Source organism: Lissotriton vulgaris, chromosome 3_2 (assembly GCF_964263255.1).
Source record: "Lissotriton vulgaris chromosome 3_2, aLisVul1.2, whole genome shotgun sequence".
Taxonomy (NCBI): domain Eukaryota; kingdom Metazoa; phylum Chordata; class Amphibia; order Caudata; family Salamandridae; genus Lissotriton; species Lissotriton vulgaris.
Genome location: NC_141690.1, coordinates 212,736,079 through 212,762,636, shown reverse-complemented (window position 1 = coordinate 212,762,636; position 26,558 = coordinate 212,736,079). Strand labels below are relative to the sequence as shown.

The 26,558-nt window shown below is 46.8% G+C and overlaps 1 protein-coding gene across 1 annotated transcript in view; it reads left to right on the top strand.

The window, feature by feature from the left end:
• The first annotated feature begins 548 nt into the window (after positions 1–548).
• The window catches only part of UVSSA (UV stimulated scaffold protein A), a 287,721-nt gene continuing 261,711 nt past the window's right edge, over positions 549–26,558 (top strand). The window contains exons 1-2 of the mRNA XM_086964233.1: positions 549–741; positions 11,609–11,708. Of these exons, the coding sequence (XP_086820359.1) occupies positions 11,611–11,708 (98 nt within the window). The 5' untranslated portion in view covers positions 549–741; positions 11,609–11,610. The remainder of the gene's footprint in view (positions 742–11,608; positions 11,709–26,558) is intronic.

Sequence of the window (26,558 nt, the reverse complement as noted above, 5' to 3'; positions counted from 1 at the left end):
AATTTAGTGTGACGGATTCACTTACCGATTTTCCTCATTCCCGGCACACTGTAAGATGGCTGCAGGAGCTGCTCGGCAACCCATAGCCTCATGCTATTGTGTCCTTTCTTTATGTTTACTCTCGCCGAAGACACACCCTCCCCCCCCCCCCCCCCTCCTCTCCTCTCTTTATCATAGGTTAGCTTCTCTGAGGCACAAACCCACTTTGTAGTAACATTTGCTTCACTGTGTCCAGAATGTGACCAAGCGTCATTAGCACTGATCAACAGATACAAATGTAATACTAACGAATAAGGTCCGTTGCGAGTCTGCCACCGGAAATCTCATGAACTTGGGGTGATATAGTTTTTGTAAATTTATTTTGTATACATAATTCATTCATTCTAACTGCATGTTAAAATATACTTTAGTAATCCAATTCCAAATACGTTTTTTAAAAACGGGCTATGTTGAAAAAATAGTATATATTTTATAATTGAGAACATTGTCGCCCATGTTATGTAAGAAATTAAACACTTCAAAATGGCCGCCGAATTTGGCCGATTTTTATGAAGACGATTTACTTACTCCTACTATTCCGTTGTTATGACTGACAGACTGAATTACGGACAGTCTAGCGATGTGGGCTGGTGGTGGGTTTTATGCTTCCTCCTGATTAGGAGGCGCTCGGTGGCAGCAGCGAGACACAGGGGAGTCCATGATTTCACTCCTCAGAGCGATTGGGTTGTCCGAGGAAGGCAGGTGAGTAAACGCAGACAGCGCTTTGCCCGGGCGTGCAGTGCAGCTGGATTTACCTGTGAAGGGAATAGCCCTGCTGTATGGCAACTAAGTCTAGCGTGGTAGAGTTGCTCTTTTGGTGTTGCCTGATGCGGAAGTAGGGTGCCTCTGCTGTCCTGTCTGCTGGTGTAGTTGGAGCTGGACTTCTGGAGTTAGCCTTCAACTGCTCTTTTGAACGTCAAAAGGTTGTTTGCCGCTGTTCTGCTCAGGGCCAGTAAAGACCAACTTGATGTGTGTCAAGGCTATACAAGCATTTACAATGCAATGGTCTCGGCATTATCAAAGGTAGAGCTATTGGCATTGCTCATGACCTTTTAAAAAAAAAAAAAAAAATCTTAAATAAATGGCATTGCCATTTACATTGCCAATAGCTTAATCGTTAAATACATGGCATTGGCATTAGGTTAATCGCTCGCAAATGCATGACTTATTGCATTTACACCCACACAGAGCCACACACACACAAAGCCACCCACATAGAGCCCCCAACACACACACAGAGCCCCCCCACCACACACAGAGCCCCCCACACACACATAGCCCCCCCCCCACCTACACACACAGAGCCTCACCCACACACAGAGCCCCCTGCACACACACACACAGAGCCCCACCCACACACACACACAGAGCCCCCCCCACACACACACAGAGCCCCCCCCCACACACAGAGCCCCCCACACACACAGAGCCCCCCGCTCACACACAGAGCCAGACACACACACAGACAGAGCCCCACACACAGAGCCCCCCACACACAGAGCCACACACACAGAGCCCCCCCACACACAGAGCCCCTACACACACAGAGTCTCCCACACACACAGAGCCCCCCACCCACACACACAGAGCCCCCCACCCACACACACAGAGCCCCCACACACACACACAGGGCCCCCCCACACACACACAGAGCCCCCCCACACACACACAGAGCCCCCCCCCCCCACACACACACAGAGCCCCCCCCCCCCACACACACACAGAGCCCCACACACACAGAGCCCCACACATCCCAGTCTTGGTAAACCCAATATGCCTGGCTTTAATGTGCCAATTATGTGTTCTTGCAATTTGTGAAAAGCTCAATTCCACATTCTTGTATTTGCATAGATTAGCACATTAACACCAGATTACCGTTGGCAATGCTTTTTTTTTTATATATCTCACAGCACTGTATGTTGAGATTTTAGAACACGTACTTGAAATAATGAAAAATAAACTAGAACTCCGGGAATACAACATGCAATTGTCTAAAACTCCAGGACTGGCTCAAGTAGTCACGACGCCACTCTGCAGCTTAGCTCGCATGCTCACCACACAAACATCTGTTGTTCCTATGCATAGCACAAGCTCTCTCCTCACACACGCAATACACTCCTAATCTACATAACAAACAGATTCACACCTCTGGTTACGCCCCCCTCTTGCAGCGCGCAGTTCTTTGCACGCTATTGCCACAGGCACATTTGCTCCCACATAGACAGCACATGGTGCTCCCGACATTGCACACAGAGCACACGCATGAAAACACACACAGATCACAGGGGGCCCATTGCCATGTGATGTGAGACACTTCCAAGTGCTGATGGTATAATCCACTCTATATGCTGGTGCTCCTTTTATGCTCGTCCTAAACATAAAACTGCAAGTCCCAGCATGCAACCCACCGCTCGCTGCAAATCCTATAAAGGGAAAGATAGAGCACGTGACAAGAGGTCACATGGCGGGTATGCACACAAAAACAATGTCCCTCAAAAACAGACTCTCATACCCCAACCCCCCCGCACAAAGGACGCAACTACCAGGCAACACAGTAAACATCTGGTCGCAGCTGCCGAGGCAGTATGTCTGAACGTAGTTACTGTAGATGTAACTTGCTGTACCCTTGTAGTATACTACTGTTGGAAAGCGCCCCGATGCCTTCGAGCCATGTTCGCGCTATATAAAATAACAAGAAATAAACGAAACGCCCAATGCACGCATTACACCACCGCACGCGGGACACTCACCCAGAAGATGATGTTGAAAGCGAAGAGGGAGTACTTGACGCAGCAGCTCACTTCGGGCCCCCTGTATGGCTGCTGCTTGCTTGACATAGTGCAGGGTGAGATGCGGGTGGCAAGGGGAGGTGGGCGGGCACAGGGGGCAACCAGAGGGCACATACAATGACCAGTGAAGAGATCGGGGGCACACAGTAATGGGGGCAGCAGCATAGCTCCGCGGAGACTGCAGGGCCCTGGGTGGAGTGCCAGGCTCGGAGGGAAATAGCTGGGCTACAGGAGGAGTGAGAGTGTGCCAAACTATAGAAGCTAAGAGTGTTAAACTGCAGGAGGGGAGATTGCTGGGCAATAGAGGAGGAGGGTGTCAGGCATAGAATTTTAGATTGCTAGAGACGTCTGTGTCAGGCTTCAGGGGTGAGTGTCATTTTCTTGCTGGGATGTGAGGCTTGAGGCGAGAGTGTCGGCCTCTAGAATAGAGCGTTCTTCCAAACGGCGAACGCATCAGGGAGTAAGAGAAGGCTTGCCTATAGTAGGGTGGTCCAGGCTTGGAGAGAAGGAATGTGAAACTCAAGAGGTGTTGGAGTGGGGAGGACTAATGCGAAAAGAGCACTGGATGCGAAGGAGAGGGTGTTGGGTTCGAGGAGTATGGGATGTCAGTCTCTGTGAGCACCTCGTGACAGACTATAAAGGCAGGGGTTGGCATTCCTTAAATAAAAGTGCATTGTCGTCTCTCCGATGCGCCACATGCTCAGTCTCGAGTAAGGGTCAGTTTTACGTTGCGTTTTATTGTAGAGAGAGCACTGGCCTCAGCAGTCACAGATGTTCAGGAGAGCAACAGTGTGAGCTTGGGCAAGTGCAAAATACAGGGCGTGGAGGGGAGAGGGCTCCGCAGGCAGCAAGCCGTTTCTGGGAGTGAGGGTCCCGCGGGCAGCAGGCTCTGAGCGTGAAGGCTTCTCAGGTTCCGGGCTTGAGGGTCCCGCAAGCAGCATGCTCTAGAAGAGGGACAGATGCAGGAGGTTTGTTCAGACGGGAACAGTCACAATCCGAGCTAAGCAGGCGACACTCACCGTGGGGTTGTCAGAGCCAGGAAACACTTACACAGGGAGCACGCTATGAGAGGGAAGAGGAGCACACACAAGCAGGGAACGGGCACAGGCGTTCAGGGAACAATCATAAGAAACAGCCACTGCCTGATAGGGAACAGTCACTAACAGCCTGGGAGTACTTAGGGACACAGGGAGGGTTCGCACTCAGAGCAGTAACAGGGTAGGAGCCGCAGAGTGCCTGCCTGGCTGATCCCCGTGACTCGCAGCTGCCTCCCCAGACGCTGTGCCGTGTGGGCCTCGTAGCTCGCGTAGCTTCACACGGCGCGGACCTGAACGGCGCTCACCTGCACATTTAATTTTAGCCTTGTAGCAGCTCTTGGGAGGCACCCCCCACACTCACAACTGCCGATCAGAGCCCAGCCAGAGGATTAGGAGGGAGGAAAGCAGCGTGAGGCGGCGCCGACAATGGGGGGCGGGGGGGTGGAGCACGAGGAGCGCTCTGCGCGTGCTGCCCTCAGGCTCGTGGGCTCAAGCGCTGTTTGCAACGGCCGGGGTAGGCAGGAAAACGGCTCACCTTCACTGCGGTGCTGGACAGGCAACAATGGCGGCCAAAAGCTTCTGAAAATTTTCGGGTTCGGGGGCGTGGTTTTGCTGTCCTGAGTGACGGAAGACGTCACTGTCTAAAGAACAGCAAGACTTACGCCCCCAAATCCGAAAACGACGGAGCTTCTTTGGAGGGGAGGGCTCTCTCCTCCAATGGCTGGCCTCCGTTTAGGAAGCCAGCCAATGGAGGAGAGACAGGGCAGGGAGGCGGGTTCCTACTAAGGGTCATTAAATCTCCGACCCCAGACTGCGCAAGCGCAGCCTTTAGGTCCGAGACCTAAAAAAGGCCAGACGTCATTACACTTTAAGCACCATCCATTCTCATACATGAGAATGGCGCCGTATGTGTAATAACATCCTGCTTCTACTTATGACTGATACTTAAATATTAGTATGATTCAAACTGAATCATTTTATGTCTTCATTACCTAAGAATAATGCACACAAATACTTCTGCTTAGTTATTTTTAAATGCTTGTTTCTTTCAATATAGGTCTTGCAATGGGTATATTGAACTATTTCTGGTGTACAAAATATAGCTCATATAGACCATGACATTCCGACTCTTCTAAGTAAATCTAGTTGGCTGGGCATTCTTACACAAACAATTATTTAGTCAGACCACTACCTCTTTGCCTTCCTACACAGAACACGTAAACTCACCCCGACTAAAATCATCCTGCCCTCAACTAAATCTTGACCTCGGAACAAGCTAAATTTAAAGGACATCTCAAGAAGGCTTTTGATCTCCTAATCCCACTGAAAACATATATGCATAACAAAGAAAGCATGCCCCTTGGATAAATGCAGAATAATAAAACATCAAAAAACAAATTGGTAAACTTTAACGCAACTGGCTCAAAACAAACCAGCTTCAAGATGTGCCTGCACAGACACAACCAAATATTTCTACAATCAAAAAGGCAAAAAACAGTACTATTCCAAACGATTTCCCAATGTAAAGTGTGCTAATAAAGAGTTCCGTAAGTCTAAATGCACAGATGCTACCTACCCTATTTCTCAAGATTTCTGTAACTGGCAAATCATTACACAACTAACTTTAACATGATGGATTCTTATTTGGATGAAAGCAAGGGAGACTGCGGGCTGTGGGGGGAATGGGCTTCCCCTCACGCAGCCCCTAATGAGGGAGAAGCTGTGGGGGCGTGGTGTGGTCCAGGTGGGCACCTGGACATGCCACTATATAGTTAAATAAAAAGATAAAAATGCACTGGTGGCCGCTGTCCCCAAACATCAAAATGGTATGGGCACCCCGTGGATAAAAAAACAAAACCAAGCCGGCTCCTGCGTTGCCTTGTGAAACCTGTAGGGTCACAGGGGCCCTTTGGCTCCCCCCGCTGGCCCTTAAAAAACGTTGGTGCCCTAGGTGTCACTGGGACACCCAGAAAAACAATAAAAGTAAATGTATTACTCACTTCTCCTTGAAGGATTGCCCCATAATGCCCATGGAGGGCTATTTACATATATTTAGTTTTTTGAATATGTCCCTAGAAGCGGCAGGGACATCTCCCTAGAAGACCAGAAATGTCGTTCAAGTCTCGTGCGTTATTGAAATCATAACCCCAGGAGAACTTACGCTATTTTTCAAAAGCATTTACCTGGCTACAGCTTTTGCTGCATGGTTTGGATTGCAGCGCCACCTAGGGGCAAGTTGAATTTTGTATTAAACACACATAATGAAAGCAACTGCGTATTTTGGGTTGTAAAATTAAACGTAGATCAAACACTTGCGTATTTTGGGTTGTAAAATTAAACGTAGATCAAACACTTTCTTTTATTTTTCATTAAACTACATAAAAAGAAAGACTCACAGACAACTTTGTTAAATATTTTTAAATCATTATTGAAATATACATTTGATTAAAATTATTCATAATTTTTAGAGAAAGATGATCTGTTTTACATGTAGGATGGGTGATGGTTTGGGTGCCTGTGGAGTTTGCCTCGGGCAGGTCCTGTGGCCAGCCCCCCACCATGCATGGTCTAGGGCAGTGCACAGCAAGAGGTTGGCTGCCTGCGACTGGTTAGCCACAGTGACTGGCACTGTGCCCAACCCCGCCATGCGTGGAGGGAGGTTGGATTTACATATGGTAATAAAAATTACTTTACATCAATAAAACACTAGAAGTTCTCTGGAAAAAAACAAAGATTAAAGTAACATTATAGTTAGGTGAAATGTTCAGTAACAATGTGACGTTTTAAACTAAAAAAACACAGGATTTCATCAGTTACAGTTGTCTAAAGTAACTATTAGTCATATCCTGAGGTAACTATAACTCGTCCCTTTGCCATTATTATTATTATTATTATTATTACATTTCTTATATAGCGCCAGAATCGACCCCCGAAGGGGTATCTCCGCGCTTGCCTTGGGAACCCGTCCTGGTTTTTCCCTGTGAGATAGCCCCTACAGGGCATCCCCAAGGTGAAAGCCAGGCATCCCGCCGCGGGGGGCCGTTGTGGAGATTAAGCAAGCTTAATGCCCAGAGTTGCAGAGTGTGAACCCATGATTAGGTCAGGCACCGAAGCGAGAATTATCGAGTCCGTGGACATTTGAGCTCAACACCCTGCCGCGTCGGGAATCGAACCCTGGTCCCGGGTCTGACCTCTGCTTCAGGGTCTGCCTGCTCTAACCAGTGAGCCACACTTCCTCACGGATTGCTAATTGCTGCGCATATTATGTCACACATGACATCTTCTATGACATCATTGATAATCACTGCAACATTTGCAACACAAAAAATAAAGTTGTTTCAACAAATCGAAAGTAGACTGTAAAAAATCAAAATTGATTGCTCTTACAACACCCTTGACATGTTTCAACCTTGCAGCTTTGATCACATGACCAGCAGTACAGATCCCTCCTCTCTTAAGCTAACATTAGTGATAGACATAGTGAAAGGACAAACTTACACCCATGGGCGCTATAGGAAGCTGGCTCTGTATGTACTGTACCAAAGTAAGGTATAGTGTTCACAGAGTCCAGGGAGTCCCCAGAAGTATAGAATAGGCTAAATTAGATAAGTATTAGCAGCTCTCTTTGTGGTAGTGTGGGCAAGCAGTTAGGCCCATCAGGAGGGTGTGCTAAGCATTTACTGCATTCACTCAATTAAGGACTGATTACACACACTCAGAGACAGAATCCAGACCAATTGGGTAAGTATAAAAAAAAAGGTGTACTTATTTTTTATTTCCAGAACCAAGCAGGACTTGGTACAGGTAGGTAAAATGTACTTGCAATTGTAAAAAATTGCAATGCAATTGGAAATAGATTTGTAATAGTTACAGGTTTTAACAAGCTTTAAAAACAGTTTACATTACATAGAAATTACTTTTGGATTACATCAACTTCTCGGGAATCCTACAATACAAGGTAATTAAGACTTTTCAGGTTTGCAATATAGTTTCTTATCTTTCATAAAAAAGTTCAGCTCGACACATAAAACATTTTTTGGAATCAAAACTTGAAACAATGATTCCTATGGGGGGAAAAAAGGATTAACGGTTAACAGGTAAGTAAATTACTTATGAGGGGGAGTTTTGGGGGATAGAACCAAGGATCAACAAGGTTCAGTTAGGCACTCAAATTGTACTATCAGCAGCACTGGGGCGGTGGGTGCGGAGTGCAGCGGCCCATTGTTAGCTAATAAGGCTAAAGTGGCCATTAGTCAGGGACTGCTTACGAGCCGGCCACTTGACTTGGGAGCAAGGCTTCTGGTGTTAGGATCAACACTGCAGTGGCCAACAATCAGCATGGGAGTTGCACCACATGCTGCACAGGGGTGACTGGGTGCAGAGTGCCAAGGCGCTGGGGACCATGTGGATTCCAATTGAGGTCTCTGGTTCTGCAAAGGTGCTGCAGGCTCGGACAGGGAGGCTTCCTGAAGGCGACCACTGACTGGTGAGCTAAGTTGGGATCTTGGGGGGTTGCCTTAACACCATCCGTTGGGCCACCCAAGGTCGTGGAGCGTCGGATGCATGGGTGTCTTTTTTGGCGCGTATTCTTACCAGCCCCGTTGTGGGGACCCTTCAGGTTGAGCATGCAGGGGTCTGCTTTAAGTTTGAGGTCGAGGATCACCACCAGATCACAGTTCAGGATCGCTGGGGAGAACGCCTCGTGTTGTTGGGCCACTCGAACTCTGGCCGTGGGCATCGGGTGCAGAGTGGTGCAAAATTGCAGAGCGGCCTGGATCCAGATTCTGAGGACGAGTCTTTGTTGAGTAAATCCGGTGCTCACAGGAGACAGTTTTCAAGGTGGGTGCAGAGCAGGTCCTCTGGGTTCTAGGGGACTGCAGGTTGCTGGACAAGCCAGGGTTTCACCATAGTCAGGTTGGGTTCGTGACAGGAATGTAGGGCTGGGCCCAAAGCAGTTGGAATCCTCTTTTTCCTGGGTGAGCACAGCTCTTCTGTCCTTCATTCTTTCTCGAATTGAGGAAGCAAGGTTCAGGATGGGGGTCAGAACCGGTGGGAGCCAGTTGCTGGGGACAACAAAAGGCAGGAACAGCTTACTAATGTGACATGCCTTTGAATCTTCCCTTTGTGGAGCAAGCCCATCCTGGGGGAGGAGGCATGACACCTCTGCTCAGGATGAGCTTTGTTTCTGGACAGAGAGAGTGGAGGCCCTCTACCCAGGGGTCCAGAAACCTGTCTGGTGGTGGCAAACGGCAGGTAGCCATCCAGGAACCACACCAGGCTGTTTGTTTTTCAGGGGGCATCTCTAAGATTCCCTGTGAGTGCACTTTGCATTAAATCATACAATGGCATCAGTGTGGGTTTAATGTGCTGAGAAGTTTGCTACCAAACTTCCCAGGTTTTAGTAAAGCCATTATGGAGCTGTGGACTTTGTAATGACCAGCTCCCAGACCATATAATCTTTATGGCTTTATTACACTTACAATGTCTAAGAATGGACTGAGACACTGTAGGGGTACAGGGTTCATGACATTGTACCCTCACCTGAGAGCTAGTGCACCCTGCTAGAGTGGTGACTTACCTAAGCCACAGGCAGTAGGTTTCAGGCAGAGCACACAGGGATGTGTCTCATTCGACTTATCCCTTTTCTCTGCTCCAAAACATGTGGCCTTTAATGGCTGTGCGTGGATGTGTAGGTGCAAGGCCTCTAGGGGTGGAACAATAGGTGCTGCAGCCCTTCGTGACCTTCCCTGTTTACAGTGCCCTTGGTCCCCATGGTACCTCTTACCAGGGGCTTACCTGTGGCCAGAGATGTGCCAATTGTGGGTAGAACAGTACAGGTTTGAAGAAAGAACACAGGCCCTGGAAACCGGATTGGCAGGGATCCAGGTCTAATCAATTTAAAGTGCATTATGTGTCAGGCATAAAGTGGGGGGGGGGTAACCATCCAAAAAGGAGCACATTCATACAGGCGCCATCTTGAAAGGGCTACATAACTTTGTACAAACAAGGGGACTTCAAGGTTGCACATTTCTGTCTATATTATCAGATCCCAAAACATCACATAAAAATATGAAATATAGCATGTAATATTATATTCGTATGGACAATATCATGAAAATGTAAGCCAAATTAATGTAACATATTCATATATGGCAGTGCAATGAGAAGTGAGAAAATCAGTAAATAACCTGATTAAAGTATCAATATACAGTGCATGCCCGTTTTTCTATCTTGTTTTCCTTCCCAATTTTAAAAACCAACAACATTAAAAATTAAGTATTGCATGTCCTTGTTATATCGTAAATGCTATCTCACATAATGGTCCTCCTCATTGTCAAGTTAGGCCCCCCTCAACTTGAAGTAAAATTCATAAACAAATGTATGAGGCAACTTAGAATAATGCCCAAGTGGGCTAGTGAGGGTAAGACCCAAGGGGAGAAATAAACATCAGGGGGTGCAATCCTAGAGATGTCTGAATTCAGATAATAGCACAATATCAAAATATATCAAGAAAAATCTAATTGCCTCTTGTAAGAGATATCAAATCTGTAACCACCTCCCTCAGTTCCACAATACTAAAAATGTCACCACAGTTGTGGTCACCCAGCATCACAAAAAAACATAGATTCCAAAAGAACCAAAGCACCAAAAGAAGTTCTCAGTGTGCCCATAACGCAGAGAGGGAAAGGGTAGGAACGTGCCATGGGTGTTGTATGAGCAATTAGCTTTTTGATTTTGTGCACTCTACCTTCACTTTTTGGAAACAACTTAACTTTTTGTTTGGGACGGACTATATTTTGCATACAGAGTGTTGCTCTCTACGGTGCTGTTACACCTCCCTGGAGGCCTTCCCTTTGAAGCTTTTTTGGATGATATATATATATATATATATATATATATATATATATATATATGTGTATATTTATTTATTTCCGGCAGCCCGCTCAGATCAGTCAAAGACTGGTATAGACTCCGTTTCATGTGCAAAGAGTTTTATTAATGAAACACGTCCACATAACGCGTTTCGGCAAACCCTGCTTTGCTCACATATATATTAACTTTTTTTAATTTGAAAAGTGGAAGTAAGTTAATATAATGTAACATTATTTTCTACGGGGTTCAATTTTAAGTCCACACCTTTATTATTTCCTATGGGTTGGTGTTGTGGTATAGGTGATTAGCCATGTGTGGTGCTGGACTTACTACTGGTCCGTTTTTAAACTTGTACCTTAAAATCATAAATTTGGCTCAACCCCTGTTTAACTTTTAATCAACTTTGCATTCCTAAATGGTGAATAGTCAAAAGTAGTAAAGTTACTCAAAAGTCTAAGAGTAAACGTACATGTGTAACTTACTCACAAGTATAAATTACCTTTGTGAATAGCCAAGATTATGTCAGTTTGGCTTGAATGATCTGTGCATGATTTAAAGAGGATGGAGTATTTCAGTTTTTGAGGGTGCAAAACCTATTTTTTTGAAGACAAACATCTACTTTTGCAGGGAACGCCCACTCAAATAATGAAATTGAGTCTAAATAGGTAGATCTCTCTATGTTTGGAGAGCAAACTCACTAAATTCTATAACTAAGTCTAAAAAGCACGTCTCCCTTTAGAAGAGCAGAATGTTGCATCCTTGTTTATGAGTTCTAGGTATGTCTCCAAAAGTGAATTTAAATGGAACTGTTTTGGATATATGCCTTGCAAGAAAAGATATTAATTCAACTTTTCTCCATTACCAAACCAGAGATGGATCAGAAACTTTCTGAATTGGTGGAGGAACTTACCACATCTGGAGAGCCGCAGCTGAATCCTGAGAAAATGAAGGAACTGAAGAAAATCTGCAAGTATGAGAACATTGAAATACCTCAAAATTTGTGGTATTTTCGTGGTGGGCAAAAAATGTGCCTGCCCCAATAATACTGAAGGTCTATGCTCTGTCACTGCTGTGGAGTAGAAGCAGGGGTGTGGGGAGGTGGATATGGATGGGGGTGTGGTGAGCAGGCTGGAGGGGGTAGTGGTAGAGAAGGATGAAGGCATATTAAAAAAATTAAACATGGGGTGGTTAGGGGTTGATGGAAGACAAGTGCGGGCCAGGTATAGGAGTGCAGTAGAGGGTGGCGGGCAGGAGAGCATTTTAAGGGTCTGCAGAGTCTGCAGGGTGCACATACATGTGTCAGGCAGGTTGCAGGCCAATCACACTAGAGGGGGTTCTGTGCATTTTAAAGGCAGGCGACAGAGGAATTTAACACCTCTGCTGCGCGCTGGCCTATTGCGAACCCAAGAAGGAGGCACACTAGGTCTACAGCCGGTATCGACCAGTAATCCTGGTCTAACCTTTGCCACTTCAAAGTACCTTGAAGAGGACACCACTTAAAACTAGCGTGATCTTGAGAAGGGAATCCCCCCTCTCACAGTTAGATACACTTTAGGGCGTGTAGACACATAGTCCACACTACACACCCACTAGTTTTAATCACACCCACACCCCTTTTTTATTGTCCTGAAGAAAGCCAGCATATCAATAAGGCACTGGCTGAAACATGTTGACATTCTAAAGGACGTGAGAGGTCGTAACTCGCCTCTTGCGTCCCACAGCCTTATTTTTAACCGCTGACGGAGGCCCTGTTAATAAAGTCTTTTACCCACCGGGTACAGGGACCCCCGCCAAGCCGTTTTAAACTCACCTTCTTAACATCCCTCACCGCACACACAGTGACATACCTGCTCCGCTGTATTCAGGCGTCGTAGCACACCCGGGACACGCTAGGTGTCACTGGGTGGGCCCGATGATGAAGCATGCCACCAACTAGGTTGGTGGGTGAGGGCTTTCTTAAGACACCCAATGGGTGCCACCCCTGACCAACAAAACTTACCTGAGTCACCATGATCTTTACAATGTAAACATCATACCACCCCATCCCATAGCTAGTCTCTTTTTGATTAATCTACATATAAACCGGGGATCTGGACTAGCTATCTGGTCCTCTCTCTCCCTCTTGATACACGCACCTATTGCGAACCCTCCCTTTACGGCTAAGTGGTAGCACGGAGTCAGTAAAGAGAGGGTGAATGGCATGCTTTTTTATTGGCATATTTTGTGGGCACATTAAAAAAAATCATAGAATGTTTACAAAAGTGCATATTTTGCGTTTTTTTTCAAATTGGGAAATCCTTGGGGGGTCTGTATAAGGCTGTTCTTAACATTGTATTGTATTGCACTGCAAGACTTTTGTCATGTCTTCTTGTGTTTGGCTCTCCCCTGGAGCATGGACCAAGTACTTGTGTCTCCCATATCCCCTTGCATGTAGCTTCTTTTCCCTCCCACATGCCCCCTTCCATATTGCTTCTTTTCCACTGCACTCAAAACTACCCCACTGCATGCTACATCACTCTACACCACTCTACTATGCACTGTTGCACTCTACGACACCGCAGTATACAATCAATCAATCAATCAAGACCTTTATAGAGCGCACTACTTACCCGGAGGGTCTCAAGGCGCTTGGGGGGGGTGGGAGGGGGTGCTGCTACTGCTCGAACAGCCAGGTCTTGAGCTTCTTCCTGAAGGAGAGGTGGTCTTGGGTCAGGCGCAGGTCGGTCGGGAGGGAGTTCCAGGTCTTGGCGGCCAGGTAGGAGAAGGACCTTCCTCCTGTTGTCGTTCTTCGGATGCGGGGGACGGCGGCGAGGACGTGACTGGCTGATCGGAGATGGTGTTTGGGAGCGTAGAAGTTGATGCGGTTGTTGAGGTAGCTCGGGCCTTGATCGTGTAGGGCTTTGTGTGCGTGGGTGAGGAGACGGAAGGTGATTCTTTTGTTGACGGGGAGCCAGCGCAGGTCTCTCAGATGTCCGGAAATGTGGCTGTGTCGTGGGATGTCGAGGATGAGTCTGGCTGAGGTGTTCTGGATCCGCTGGAGTCTCTTCTGGAGCTTGGCGGTGGTTCCGGCGTAGAGGGCGTTGCCGTAGTCCAGTCGGCTGGTGACGAGGGCCTGGGTGACCGTCTTCCTGGTCTCGGTGGGGATCCACCGGAAGATCTTCCGTAACATGCGCAGGATGTTGAAGCACGACGAGGAGACGGCGTTGACTTGTCTGGTCATGGAGAGGGAGGAGTCCAGGATGACGCCCAGGTTCCGTGCGTGGTCTGTCGGTATGGGTGCGGTGCCCAGGGCGGGGGGCCACCAGGAGTCGTCCCAGGCGGAGGGCAAGGAGCCCAGGATACGCTGCACCACTGTACGCCACTACCCTCAGCGTCTCTCTACTCAACTCTGCTCTACACAACTACACTCTATGCCATTCTACTGTGCACCACTCTGTGCAACTTTGCTCTGCACAACTCTATGCCACTGCATTTTACGCCACTCTAATCTACTCCAATTCACTCTATGCCACTATACTCTGCCACTACACTTTACTTCACTGCACTCTATGCCACTCTACCCTGCACCACTCTGTTGCACTCTATGCCACTCTATTCTGCACCACTTTACTTTATGCCACTGCAATCCAGCAATGACACTGTGTTGTTTCAGTTAGCGGTGACACACACACAGTGCAATCTGCAGTCAAGTGCCAAAGATAAACATAACTTTTTTTTATGTGCTATTATTGATTGTTTTCTTTTAGCCGTTGCTGTGGGGGCAGAGAGTTAAACATCAAACGCATACTGATTCTTAATTACTTGTTGGGCCTGGTGTGAAGTTTAGCGGCGAAACATGGAATGTATGGGGGCTCTTCCCAAGCTCTTCAAAACTTCTAGTCAACCATTGTTGGAATGGAGTAAATGGAAGAAGGGGTTTGAGGCAAACGTGGGAGCCGGCAAAGGAGACATATTTGTAGAAAAATGTAAACGAGTCCTGCTAAAGGACTGTCTGGGGGCTCGGTGTCCCCCATTGTTACATGAGGAGGAGGAGGAGCATGATTTGAATTTATATTCTACTGCTGTAAGGAAACCCGCCAATAAATATGGCATTTATACTTTATACAAGAGAGTTTGGGTCGGGGGGACCCAAGATTGTCGAACATAAGTAAATCAGGGGTACCCAATCACCCAGCACTATGACTTGTCATTCCTCCATTCAAGTATCTGTTGTTTGTATGTTGGAAGCTGTGGTCAGCTGAATGAGCAACACTTGATTTCTTCTCCATACTTTTCTCTAAGCTTTTGCTTTTGTGAATCCGAGGCAAGATGGCCCAGTAAGATCACGCTCATTGTTGAGATCTGAAATGGCTTGCAGATCATAAGTTGAGATCCCAGCAAAGCCAGCTCAGAACTTACCTCCTTCGGAGGCCAGCAAATGGAGTAGCAGTATATTTGGTAATTGTAGCAATTCAAGTTGGTGCATGTCATGGCCAAAGTTATAAATGGGAGAATTAGATTTAATATGTTGCAATGTGGGCTAACCTTTGATTAAAGCCTGACCCGTCCAGGATCAACCCGCTACTGTATATTGTACCCCCGTGGTTGTACATGAGCGTGGAAAAATATTGGTAGGCAGCATTACAGAGAATCTCTGTGACTACAGATACTAGAATATTCTTTTAGTATCATTTCAGAACACCTGGGTTTTAGGCTGATTTATGTGCAAATGATGGTATAAAATGCAATGACAATCTCAGATTTGTTGCTAGAAGAGAGACCTCTTGAATTCCTTTTAAAGACATTGGGCTTATTCACTTCTTTCGCTAACTTGGATCTAAGGCATTTTCTTTCACCCCGCCTCTTTATAAGTCTTCCAGCCGTTACTACACTCTAGGCCACTGCACTCAATGCCACTGCATTCTATGCACTCGACTCTGCACCACTCTACTGTACTCTATGCCATTCTATTCAGCGCCACTTTAATCTATGCCACTTCACTCTACTCTACTGAGCTGTACTCTAGGCTACTGAACGCCACTCTACTCCATTGCTCTCCACTGCAATGTACTCCACAGCACTCTATGCCACTGCAGTCTACGCCACTCTGCAACACTGAACTGTACGCCACTGCGCTCTATGGCACATTTATCTACTCTGCTCCTCTCTACTCTATACCACTGCACTGTACTACACTCTATTCTACTCTGCACCACTGTACTCTGTGCCCCTGCATTCTACGCCATTGCACTCTACACCACTCTGCATCACTGTACTCTGTCACCTTACTCTAATCTGCAGCATTCTATGCCACTAAACTCTACACCACTCCGCTCTACACCTCTCTACTCAATGCCACTGCACTGTACTCTGCACCACTCTCGTCTTCATACACTACTCTGCACCCTCTACTGCCACTGAACTCTGATATTCTACTCTGCACCACTCTATGCTACTCTATACCAGTGCACTCTGCGCCACTTTACTTTCTATCACTCTACTCTGCCAGTGCACACTGTGGCACTCCACTCTACTGTGCACCACTTTACTCTTTGGCACTGTACTCTAATTTGCACCACTGCACTCTGCGCCACTCTAATCTACCTTGCAACACTCTATGCCACTGCAATGTACGCCACTCTACACCACTCTACTCCACTGCACTCTACACAACTCTTCTCCCTGCCACTGCACTGTATGCTACGGTACTCTGCACCACGAAATGCCATTGCACGATATGCAGCTGTACTGTGCACCATTGTAATCTATGCCACTGTACTGTACTCTGCAGTACTGCAATCTGTGCCACTGAACTCTACACCACTGCACTCTGTCATTCTACTCTTTCCACTCTACGCCACTGTACTCTACACTATGCCATTGCACTCTGTCACACCACGCTGTACCACTCTACTCTAAGCGACTGCAATCTATGCCACTCTTCTCTGTTCCACTCTACATCACTGCACTCTACACTGTGCCACTGCGCTCTATGCGACTCTACTCTGTACCACTCTACTCTAAGACACTGCACTGTACGCCACTCTGCTCAATTTTGCACCATTATGCCACTGCACTGTACAGTATAGTACTCTACTCCACTGCACTCTACGCCACTTCACTTTACGCCACTATACTTTGCTCTACTCATCGCCACTCTACTCATCGCCACTCTACTCATCGCCACTCTACTCATCGCCACTCTACTCATCGCCACTCTACTCATCGCCACTCTACTCATCGCCACTCTACTCATCGCCACTCTACTCATCGCCACTCTGTCATGCCACATCACTCCACTCAGTTCCACTGTACGCCACTTCACTCTGTGCTTATGCCACTCCACACCACTCTGTGCCATGCTAAACCACTGTACTGCACTCTGGCCCACTTCTGTTGCTTGTTTTTGAATATCTCGAGACATGAAACTGCTTCTCTTGAGTGTTCTGAGGGTACAGCCTCTGTTAATGAGGAGAGTTTCTATAATGACACACTGTTGTGTTGATGTACAGGGTGAGCAAACGACATCCTGCCAGAAACTCAAAACCTGTGTATAAATAGGGGGGGTTTTACCCAAACATAGTTACTGGGACCTGGGTTCAATAAGTACTGAGAGGAAGGGGTCCCATATGTGAGTGTATTGTAATATGAACAGTTCAAAAAATATTTACAGAGACAATGAATGCATCCACATTGTTTTATTCACAATGGGAATAGGTATACTAAATATACTAGACAGCTGATCAATATTGTAAACGGTTGTACAGTGGCCCAGGGAGGGAGGGGGAAGTGATCGGGTGAGGATAGTGTGATGGAAGGGAATTAGTGACAGTAAAATCAGCAGTTAACAAAACTATATTAACAAGTAAATTTTTATATACAAAACAAAGGACCATTGGTTCAAAGCATAAATCAAAACATATCATACTTCACATAATACAATAAATGTAAAAATAGTGGCGTGAAGTTGACGACCAAACAGGTTATTGTCGACGTTTCGACCCTCAAAAGTTCGCAGGGATTAGTGGTGCCCTTGCTGTGGGGTCTTCATCAGGACAAAATACGGGGCAGGCAACCTGATTAATATATATAAAATAAAGGAGAGTTATATTCGTTGATAGAGGGATATGCCTCATATTGTACATTTAAGACCAATAAAAGCACACATAACTGCAACCGAGGGTATATCGTTGAGGTTATAGCTCGTGTTGTGAATCCTTGACTAGGCAGGCGTTACCATTTATTACTACCTACGTGGGGAAAATCTAAGAATGGTAGGGACTCTGGTTTAAAGGAATTAATCAAAAACGTCATAGTATTGTGTGAAAAATCAGCGGATTGGTTATATAGAGCGTTTGGAGCCGTGAGCTGGCCCGGGGGTCGGTGACTCTGGCACTATCTAAAACAAGATAAACCTCTCACTCTCAATGAATAGAGAATGCGTTGTTATCAATTATCGTAATTTACCTTGGTATGCAGATAAATTGGCACAAGGTCTAAGACTGTAGTTATCAGGGGATCACTCCGCGGTGTCTGTAATAGAACACGAAGAGTAGGTAATACATAAGCTTGTTGGGCTGTGGTGACCAATTGAGGGCAAAGCTATAGAGCGGGCTTACCCAGTTGATAAATAGGTATGGCACGAGTTCACCAGTATTGTTCTGAGAAGGTCGTTCAGTGTTATCTGTGAACGAACATAGGGAACCAGTCATTCTCAGATGCTGTCCTACAACAGGAAAGGAGATGCACGGCATTGTGAAATCTGTCCAATGGCTTACCCAAAGTTGAGGGATCTCGGAAAACGGGTCCTCTGGTATAATGACTCCGTTGTATTTGTGGGGCAATATGAGGGGGATCATTACTACCGCCCGTTGTCACGAGAAACCTAAGTTAAAAAAGGTACGGAGGCAAACTTACCCTACGCCGAATAAATCTGGCAGAGAACGCCGCTCGTAATCGCAATGGCAAGCCGAGTTTCCTGATTCTCATATTACTATGGTATCCATACCACGTGATTCGGGACTAGCGTGTAGAGGTAGAAGAGGAAGACAGACCCCGCGCTATTACTTAAAAGCCAAGGTTCTCGATTGTCTACAATGGTAGTGTTATTGATGGTATTGATACAAACATGACATTTAGATCGTGGTTAATATTGCAACAATAAACGTTGTTAATTATTAGCTTGGCAATTTAAATACATACTCGATATTTATTATCATGATTGTACACAATGAAACGATAGTCACAAATTATAAAAGAAAACCCGATAATGTTGTCTCGCGAATAATGTGAACATTTGATATTATATTAATCGGCACAGATCATTGTCTATGAGGGTGGTATGAATGCGGCGTACCTATCAAAAGATGGTAAGGCCATAATGAACAATGTCAACAATTCCGATGGTTGTATTGTATAATGTTAAATGAAACCACATTAGTGTTAAACCGTCTTTGTGGCGTACATCTCACAGTGGGGTATAGGCCAATTCAGTTGGTGGTCAAAAATGGCATTATCACATAATCGTGGATGGTATGGCGTACCTCTCGCATGAGGGTATAGGCCAATATAAACACAGTGTGTGCTACGTGTTGATATCTAGAGGGGTTCAAGACAAGGTTGCTAGTTGTGAAAAGGAGCTATCAAGCTCGTTGAGGCCTGTCTCAACGGAGTCCAAGAAGAACATCCACTTCAACTCGCGTGTGTTTAGGATACTTGTGATGTTGCCACCCCGGTGCCCCAAAACTGCTTTTTCTATTACCACCCATCGGAGGCTCTCTGGGGGGTGTGCTGCCAATTTGAAATGGTCTACTAGGGGTGCTCCCTGGACCTCGCATTTGATCTTCTCATGTGCTGAAGAATTCTTGCTTTAGCTTTTTGTTGTGTTTGGCCAATATAGATCATTTGACACGGGCATATTATCGCGTAGATAATGTTTGAAGAATTACAGTTGCTGTGTGTCTTTAGCCGGATTTTATGTTGGCGATGTTGAAATTCCTTTGTTTGGATTGCAGTGTCACAAGCCTTACAGTGGCCACATTTGAAATGGCCAACCACAGGGGGCGAATCCCACAATGAGGTAATAGTGGGCTCATCAGGAGTTGGTAGGAGAGACCGTACCACATAGTTTGACACTTTTGGCTTTTTTAAAAGCGTGTAACGGTGTCTCAGACTGGTTGACATCATCCGATATTAATTGCCAATGATGATTGATAATGCGTTTGATCTTGTTACTTTTGGTGTTAAATGTGGTTACGCAGACAATCCTATTTTCTTGTTGGTCCCTCTTGTCCTTGGGCGAGAGTAATTCCTCTCGTGGGTAGAACCAGGCCCGTTTCCTTGATTTCTTGACCAGTCGTCTGGGATATCCTCGTTGTAGTAGTCGGTTGGCAAGATCCTCAGATTCTGTAAAGTAATGTTCTTTGTTGGAGCAATTCCTCCAAATTTGTAGGAATTGCCCGAAAGGCAAATGGTCGCGGAGAGCTCGTGGATGGTGACTGTTGTATTGTAACAACGAGTTTCTTTCAGCCGGTTTGCGGTAAAGTGTAGGGAGTAATATTCCTGATTGCTCATAGATGGTAATGTCCAGAAAATCTATGGTCTGTTTGGATCGTGAATTTAAGATGTGCAGATTGATGATTGAGCCATGTGAAAAAAGAGGATAGTCCCTCCAAATCGCCGTTCCAAATTAGAAGAATATCATCAGTGTATCACATCCAGAAACCGAGTTGGTCTCTGAATGGATTAACTTGATTTAGGACAGTGTCTTCCTCGAAGGCCGCCATGTAGAGAATCGCCACATCAGGAGCAAATGGAGCCCCCTTTGCTACTCCAGATGTCTGAAGATAGAATTTGTTTTTGAATAGAAAAAAGTTCTTAGTCATGGTTATTCTCAACAAAGCCACAATGAATTCCGTTGGAACTTGTACTGGGGCAGATCGTCGTTGTAGGCATCGTGGTATCACCATTAGAGCTTCTTGTTGCGGGATGCAGGTGTATAATGATACCACATCGCATGTAGCTAGTCTTTGGTGTTAAGGGTCAAAGGATGAATTTTCAATGATGTTAATTGTGTGCATGGTATCACGTAGGTAGGATGGAGTAGACTCAGCCAAGGGTTGTAGGAAAAAATCAATGTATTTGCCAAGAGGCTCGAGGATGGAGCCACATCCAGACACAATAGGATGTCCTGGGGGGTCCACCATACTTTTGTGGATTTTAGGTATGGTGTAAATCGTGGCCAGTCGAGGGTGTTTTTGATTTAGAAAATGAAACTCATTCTCAGATAGGAAACCTTGGTCAAGGCCAACGTGTGTTAACTCCAAAATTTCAAGGGCAATGGCTTTGGAAGGATCGGACCGCAGTAGTTGGTAACTCGTACCGTCATTCAGTTGGCGGAGAATTTCAGACTCCTAGGTGGATACATCTTGGACAACAATTTCCCCGCCCTTGTCCGCAGGCTTAATCACAACTTGATTGTTCCAGGCAAGTGATTGCAGTGCTGCCTTTTCCATTTTACTTGTGTTGTACCTGATATATGATTTGTCATATGGAAGTTGTTGCACATCTCTCCAGACCACCGCTTCATAAGCTAAGATTTTGTGTGACACTCAAAACCTGCATGAAGCATACACAATAAGACCTCATGTAGGCAGCAGGCTGAGTTCCAGCAAGGTATTGCTCTTCAATTACTTCACAAAATATAATCTCCGAGCGAGTGTTTCACAGGACGTGCATGCTTCGCTTGTAAAATGATTTTCAAATGTAAGTGTCTCTTGGGACAAAAAAGTCCAGGGAAAGTAGAAGAGATCTCTAAAAAGATTTGCTCTTGAATTTGCCATTAAACATGTGAGTTGTTTTGAAAGTTAGTGGTGTACTTTACATATAAAAAAAAAAGAGTAGGTAAAATAGACTGGGGGTCTCTGTGAGGGCGTTAAGTGGCTCTTAACGCACAGGATAATAATCAATCAATCAATCAATCAATCAAAGACATTTATAGAGCGCACTACTTACCCGTAGGGTCTCAAGGCGCTTGGTGGGGGGGGGGGTGCCGTTACTGCTCGAATAGCCAGGTCTTCAGCTTCTTCCTGAAGGAGAGGTGGTCTTGGGTCAGGCGCAGGTCGGTCGGGAGGGAGTTCCAGGTCTTGGCGGCGAGGTAGGAGAAGGACCTTCCTCCTGTTGTCGCTCTTCGGATGCGGGGGACGGCGGCGAGGGCGTGGCTGGCTGACCGGAGGTGGCGTTTCGAAGCGTAGAAGTTGATTCGGTTGTTGAGGTAGCTCGGGTCTTGGTCGTGTAAGGCTTTGTGTGCGTGGGTGAGGAGACGGAAGGTGATTCTTTTGTTGACGGGGAGCCAGTGCAGGTCTCTCAGATGTCCGGAGATGTGGCTGTTGCGAGGGATGTCGAGGATGAGTCTGGCTGAGGCGTTCTGGATCCGCTGGAGTCTCTTCTGGAGCTTGGCGGTGGTACCGGCGTAGAGGGCGTTGCTGTAGTCCAGTCGGCTGGTGACGAGGGCCTGGGTGACGGTCTTCCTGGTCTCGGTGGGGATCCACCAGAAGATCTTCCGTAGCATGCGCAGGATGTTGAAGCACGACGAGGAGACGGCGTTGACTTGTCTGGTCATGGAGAGCGAGGAGTCCAGGATGAAGCCCAGGTTGCGTGCGTGGTCTGTCGGTTTGGGTGCGGTGCCCAGGGCGGGGGGCCACCAGCAGTCGTCCCAGGCGGAGGGCGAGGAGCCCAGGATGAGGACCTCCGTCTTGTCTGAGTTCAGTTTCAGGCGGCTGGTCGTCATCCACTCGGCTACATCTTTCATCCCTTCGTGCAGGTTGGCTCTGGCGGCGGCGGGGTCGTTGGTCAGGGACAGGATCAGCTGGGTGTCGTCGGCGTAGGAGATTATGTTGAGGTTGTGTTGGCGTGCGATGGCCGCGAGGGGGCTCATGTAGACGTTGAAGAGGGTGGGGCTCAGAGATGATCCTTGGGGGACGCCGCAGATGACTTCGGTGGCCTCTGACTTGTACGGTGGTAGGCGGACTCTCTGCGTTCTTCCGTCGAGGAAGGAGATGATCCAATCCAGTGCCTTCTCCTGGATTCCGACGTTGCTGAGGCGATGCACTAGGGTGCGGTGGCAGACCATGTCGAATGCCGCGGAGAGGTCTAGGAGGATGAGGGCCGCTGTGTCTCCGTTGTCCATCAGGGCTCGGATGTCGTCGGTGGCAGCGATGAGGGCGGTCTCAGTGCTGTGGTTGGCTCGGAAGCCAGACTGTGAGGGGTCGAGGGATCCATTCGTCTCGAGGAAGGCGGCCAGCTGTTTGTTGACGGTCTTCTCGATGACTTTTGCTGGAAACGGGAGGAGCGAGATGGGGCGGTAGTTCTTGAGTTCGGTGGGGTCCGCTGTGGGTTTCTTGAGTAGAGCGTTGAGTTCGGCGTGCTTCCAGCTCTCAGGGAAGGTGGCGGAGTCGAATGAGGTGTTGATAATGTCCCGTAGGTGGGGTGCGATGATAGCGTCGGCTTTGTTGAAGACGTGGTGAGGGCAGGGGTCGGTCGGAGATTCAGAGTGGACGGAGTTCATCATGCGGACCGTGTCTTCGGTGCTGATCGGGGTCCAGGCGCGGAGGGTGGTGGTGGGTGGCGTTGCTGCGGTCGTGGCGTGCGTCGGTTGACTGCTGAAGCTGTTGTGTATGTCCGCGATCTTGTTGTGGAAGTAGGAGGCGAGGGAGTTGCAGAGGTCTTGCGATGGGGTGATGTCGTTGTTTCCTGCGCTGGGGTTGGAAAGATCTTTCACGATGTTAAAGAGTTCCTTGCAGTTGTGTGCGTTGTTGTCCAGCCGGTCCTTGAATGCAGTTTTCTTGGCGGTGCGGATCAGTTGGTGGTGCTTCCGGGTGGCGAGCTTGAGGGTGGTCATGTTGTTCGGTGTAGGTTCCCTTCTCCAGACTTTCTCGAGGGCTCGGCAGTTCTTCTTGGAGCTCTTGAGTTTGTCGGTGAACCATGGTGCTTTCTTGCTGCCGGGTCTGCTGGGCGGGGTCCTCAGAGGGGCGAGTTCGTCCGCGCAGTTGCTGATCCACTTCGTGAGGTTGTCGGCGGCCTGGCTGGGGTTCGCTGAGCTGGCAGGTGGGTGCTGGCTCAGGGAGGCGGCGAGTTGGTCGGCTGTGATCTTGTTCCAGCTTCTTCGAGCAACCTGTTGCTGGTGGTGGTGGATCGTCGTTCTTTTGAAGGTGAAGTGGACGCAGCTGTGGTCCGTCCAGTGGAGTCCTGTGGCGTGGCTGAAGGCGATGTCTGTGCTGGATGAGAAGACGGCGTCGAGTGTGTGTCCGGCGAGGTGGGTGGGGGTGGACACCAGCTGCTTGAGTCCAAGGTTGGCGAGGTTGTCGAGCAGGGTGCTGGTGTTGCGGTCGTTGTTGTTCTCCAGGTGGAAGTTGAGGTCCCCCAGGAGGATGTAGTCAGCGGACATTATGAGCAGTTGCTCATGTACTATGCACACCACTGAGAACTTCTACAAAAAAATGGGTTACCATGAAATGTCTTCTCAAAGCTGTTAAAAATGAGTGTCCAGTTGATTTATGCTGCATTTTCCTGCAGTTCTGAAAACGTAGTCCCTACTCTTTGATGTGTAATTTGTGCACCACACCATTTTCCTAGGCTCACTGCCTCATATGACTATGTTGTTACTCACAGCATCCTCTTTTTTATTTAGTTTGAAGACTTCAAGTGTCTGCATTTCGTTGTTAATATATCTGCTATAAGAGCTTTAACAGAAGTGTCGGTGTATGAATAAATCACCATTGTAGTCACTGGTCACCCCACAAATGTCATCCCTGTTATTATTTATCAAATGTTTATATCAATAATGCTCAAGATACGGGTTATATCACCAAACCAATGGTAAAACTGTATATTGCAAATTAGCAGGACTTAAGTGAAATTGCCATATTTCCTCCAACACTGACTGACCTGTTATGTATCAACATGCAATGACAGCCAATATTTTTGAATTTTGTACAGTGTGCTGTTGACTGCACTGTGCTTGTTTTTGTACAGATTAACAAATGCATCTGAAAAATGAATGTTAGAGAAAGAAAAAGGCTATGTAATTTTCTGCAGCATCGAGTTTCTAGATACGTTTGTTAGCATGTACTTTTCTAACCTACAATAAATACTCCCTCATGCGTTACAGTGGAGGTGAAAGAACACACCTAAAGAGCCATTAGAAAAATGTTGAGACTGAAATACGTCTGTGGTCTGATCTGAAGTTTGTGAGTAACAAGGTCTACAGCCTGAGGCTGACCGATCCGAAGCAAAAGTAGCCATATGCTGAGGGATACTGACCGATTGCCCCTTAAATGACATATAGAATACAATATGTTTGCAGTGACTAGTGCATTAGTGAGTAGTGCTACTACCATCCATGTCAAATCTAAAAAGGAACTGCAGCTGCGCAATACAGACTACGGAAACAGCTTCTATAGCTAACAATTCACCAGAAGTCTGTAGTCCATTCAGAACTCAGTGGCCAAAATCACTCTCAACCTCACACCCCGCACGCACACCTGAAGGAGCTCCACTGGGTCCCTATATAGAAATCGGCATAATTAAAACTCCTCACCCACACTTTCAAGGCACTATACAATACTGGCCCAGCATACTTCAGCAATTTCATCTGCTTTCACAAACTTTCTAGACATCTCAGCTCGTCCGGACTCCTACATGCACACATCCTACGGATACAGAAAACCAGATCCAGCAGTCGCGCCTTCTCCTACAGCTTAGAATTACCTGCCCCTACACAAAAGAGACTCCTCCTCACTTCTGAATTCCGCAAGAAGCTGAAGACCTGTGTTTTTGAACAGTCCTACCAGTCTCTCGGTTAGGTTAGACTCGCACCTAGATCCAGGATCCCCTCAGGTGCACTCTACAAATTAGCATAACATAATTATACTGCTTTATATATGATTTGTTATAGCCACTTTCACAAAATGCCGCCATTACTTAATTTGAAATAATATGAGGGGAGGTAAATCCGTATTTCAGTCCTTCTCTTTTTTTTTCTTTTTAAATTTCTTTATTGCTTTATTTTAACAACATACAGAGGCAGTTGAAATATGGCGAAACGAAGATGTGATAGTCCAACATTTCTCTAATCAAATAAAACGTATCATGTCCAGTACAATAGATATTTCCGCATCCACAGTCATGTTAATAGTCCAGTTATATGTACATAGCTGCTTACTCCCCACTGAATAATATATAAAGATTGCCGATCATATAAACCCTCCACCTGTCATCAATAATCAATTTGCCATGTTCTCTCAAGCCGTTCCCCAGTATGCTAATCGCCTGACGCTATTCCTGCCCCCCTTTGCTGGATTGTGTCTCTTTCTCTGCTTGCTGTCGGGGATAGTCTCTTAAAAGTTGCCAAATGTCTTTGGGGCGGGATGTAGGTGGCAGTAGGCTTGCGTATAAGTCACTGGTGGTGTCACAGTAGGACATGCTCTTGAGCCATAGATTAACTGTAGGATTTTATTGAGTGCCCCAGTGGAGCGATGTTCCCGCTTCGCTAGAAGCATTGCAATTGCCACAAATCTGCGTTTACCTTTGGGTAGTGTATCTGTTTAGCCCATCAATGCTAGCAAGGGTGAGGGTTTCAGTTGCGTCCCGGTCATTCATTGGAGTATGTCATGTACCTCCTGCCAGTAAGCGCTAAACGCACTACAGGTCCAAATCATGCGTATAAACGTAGCAGCCTGTATGTTTCATTTGGGGCAATGGTAAAGTAGGTGCTATTGATTATAGCCATCTGATGCGGCATAACATAGGCTTGTCAAAGTGTATTAACGTGTAGAAGTTTGTG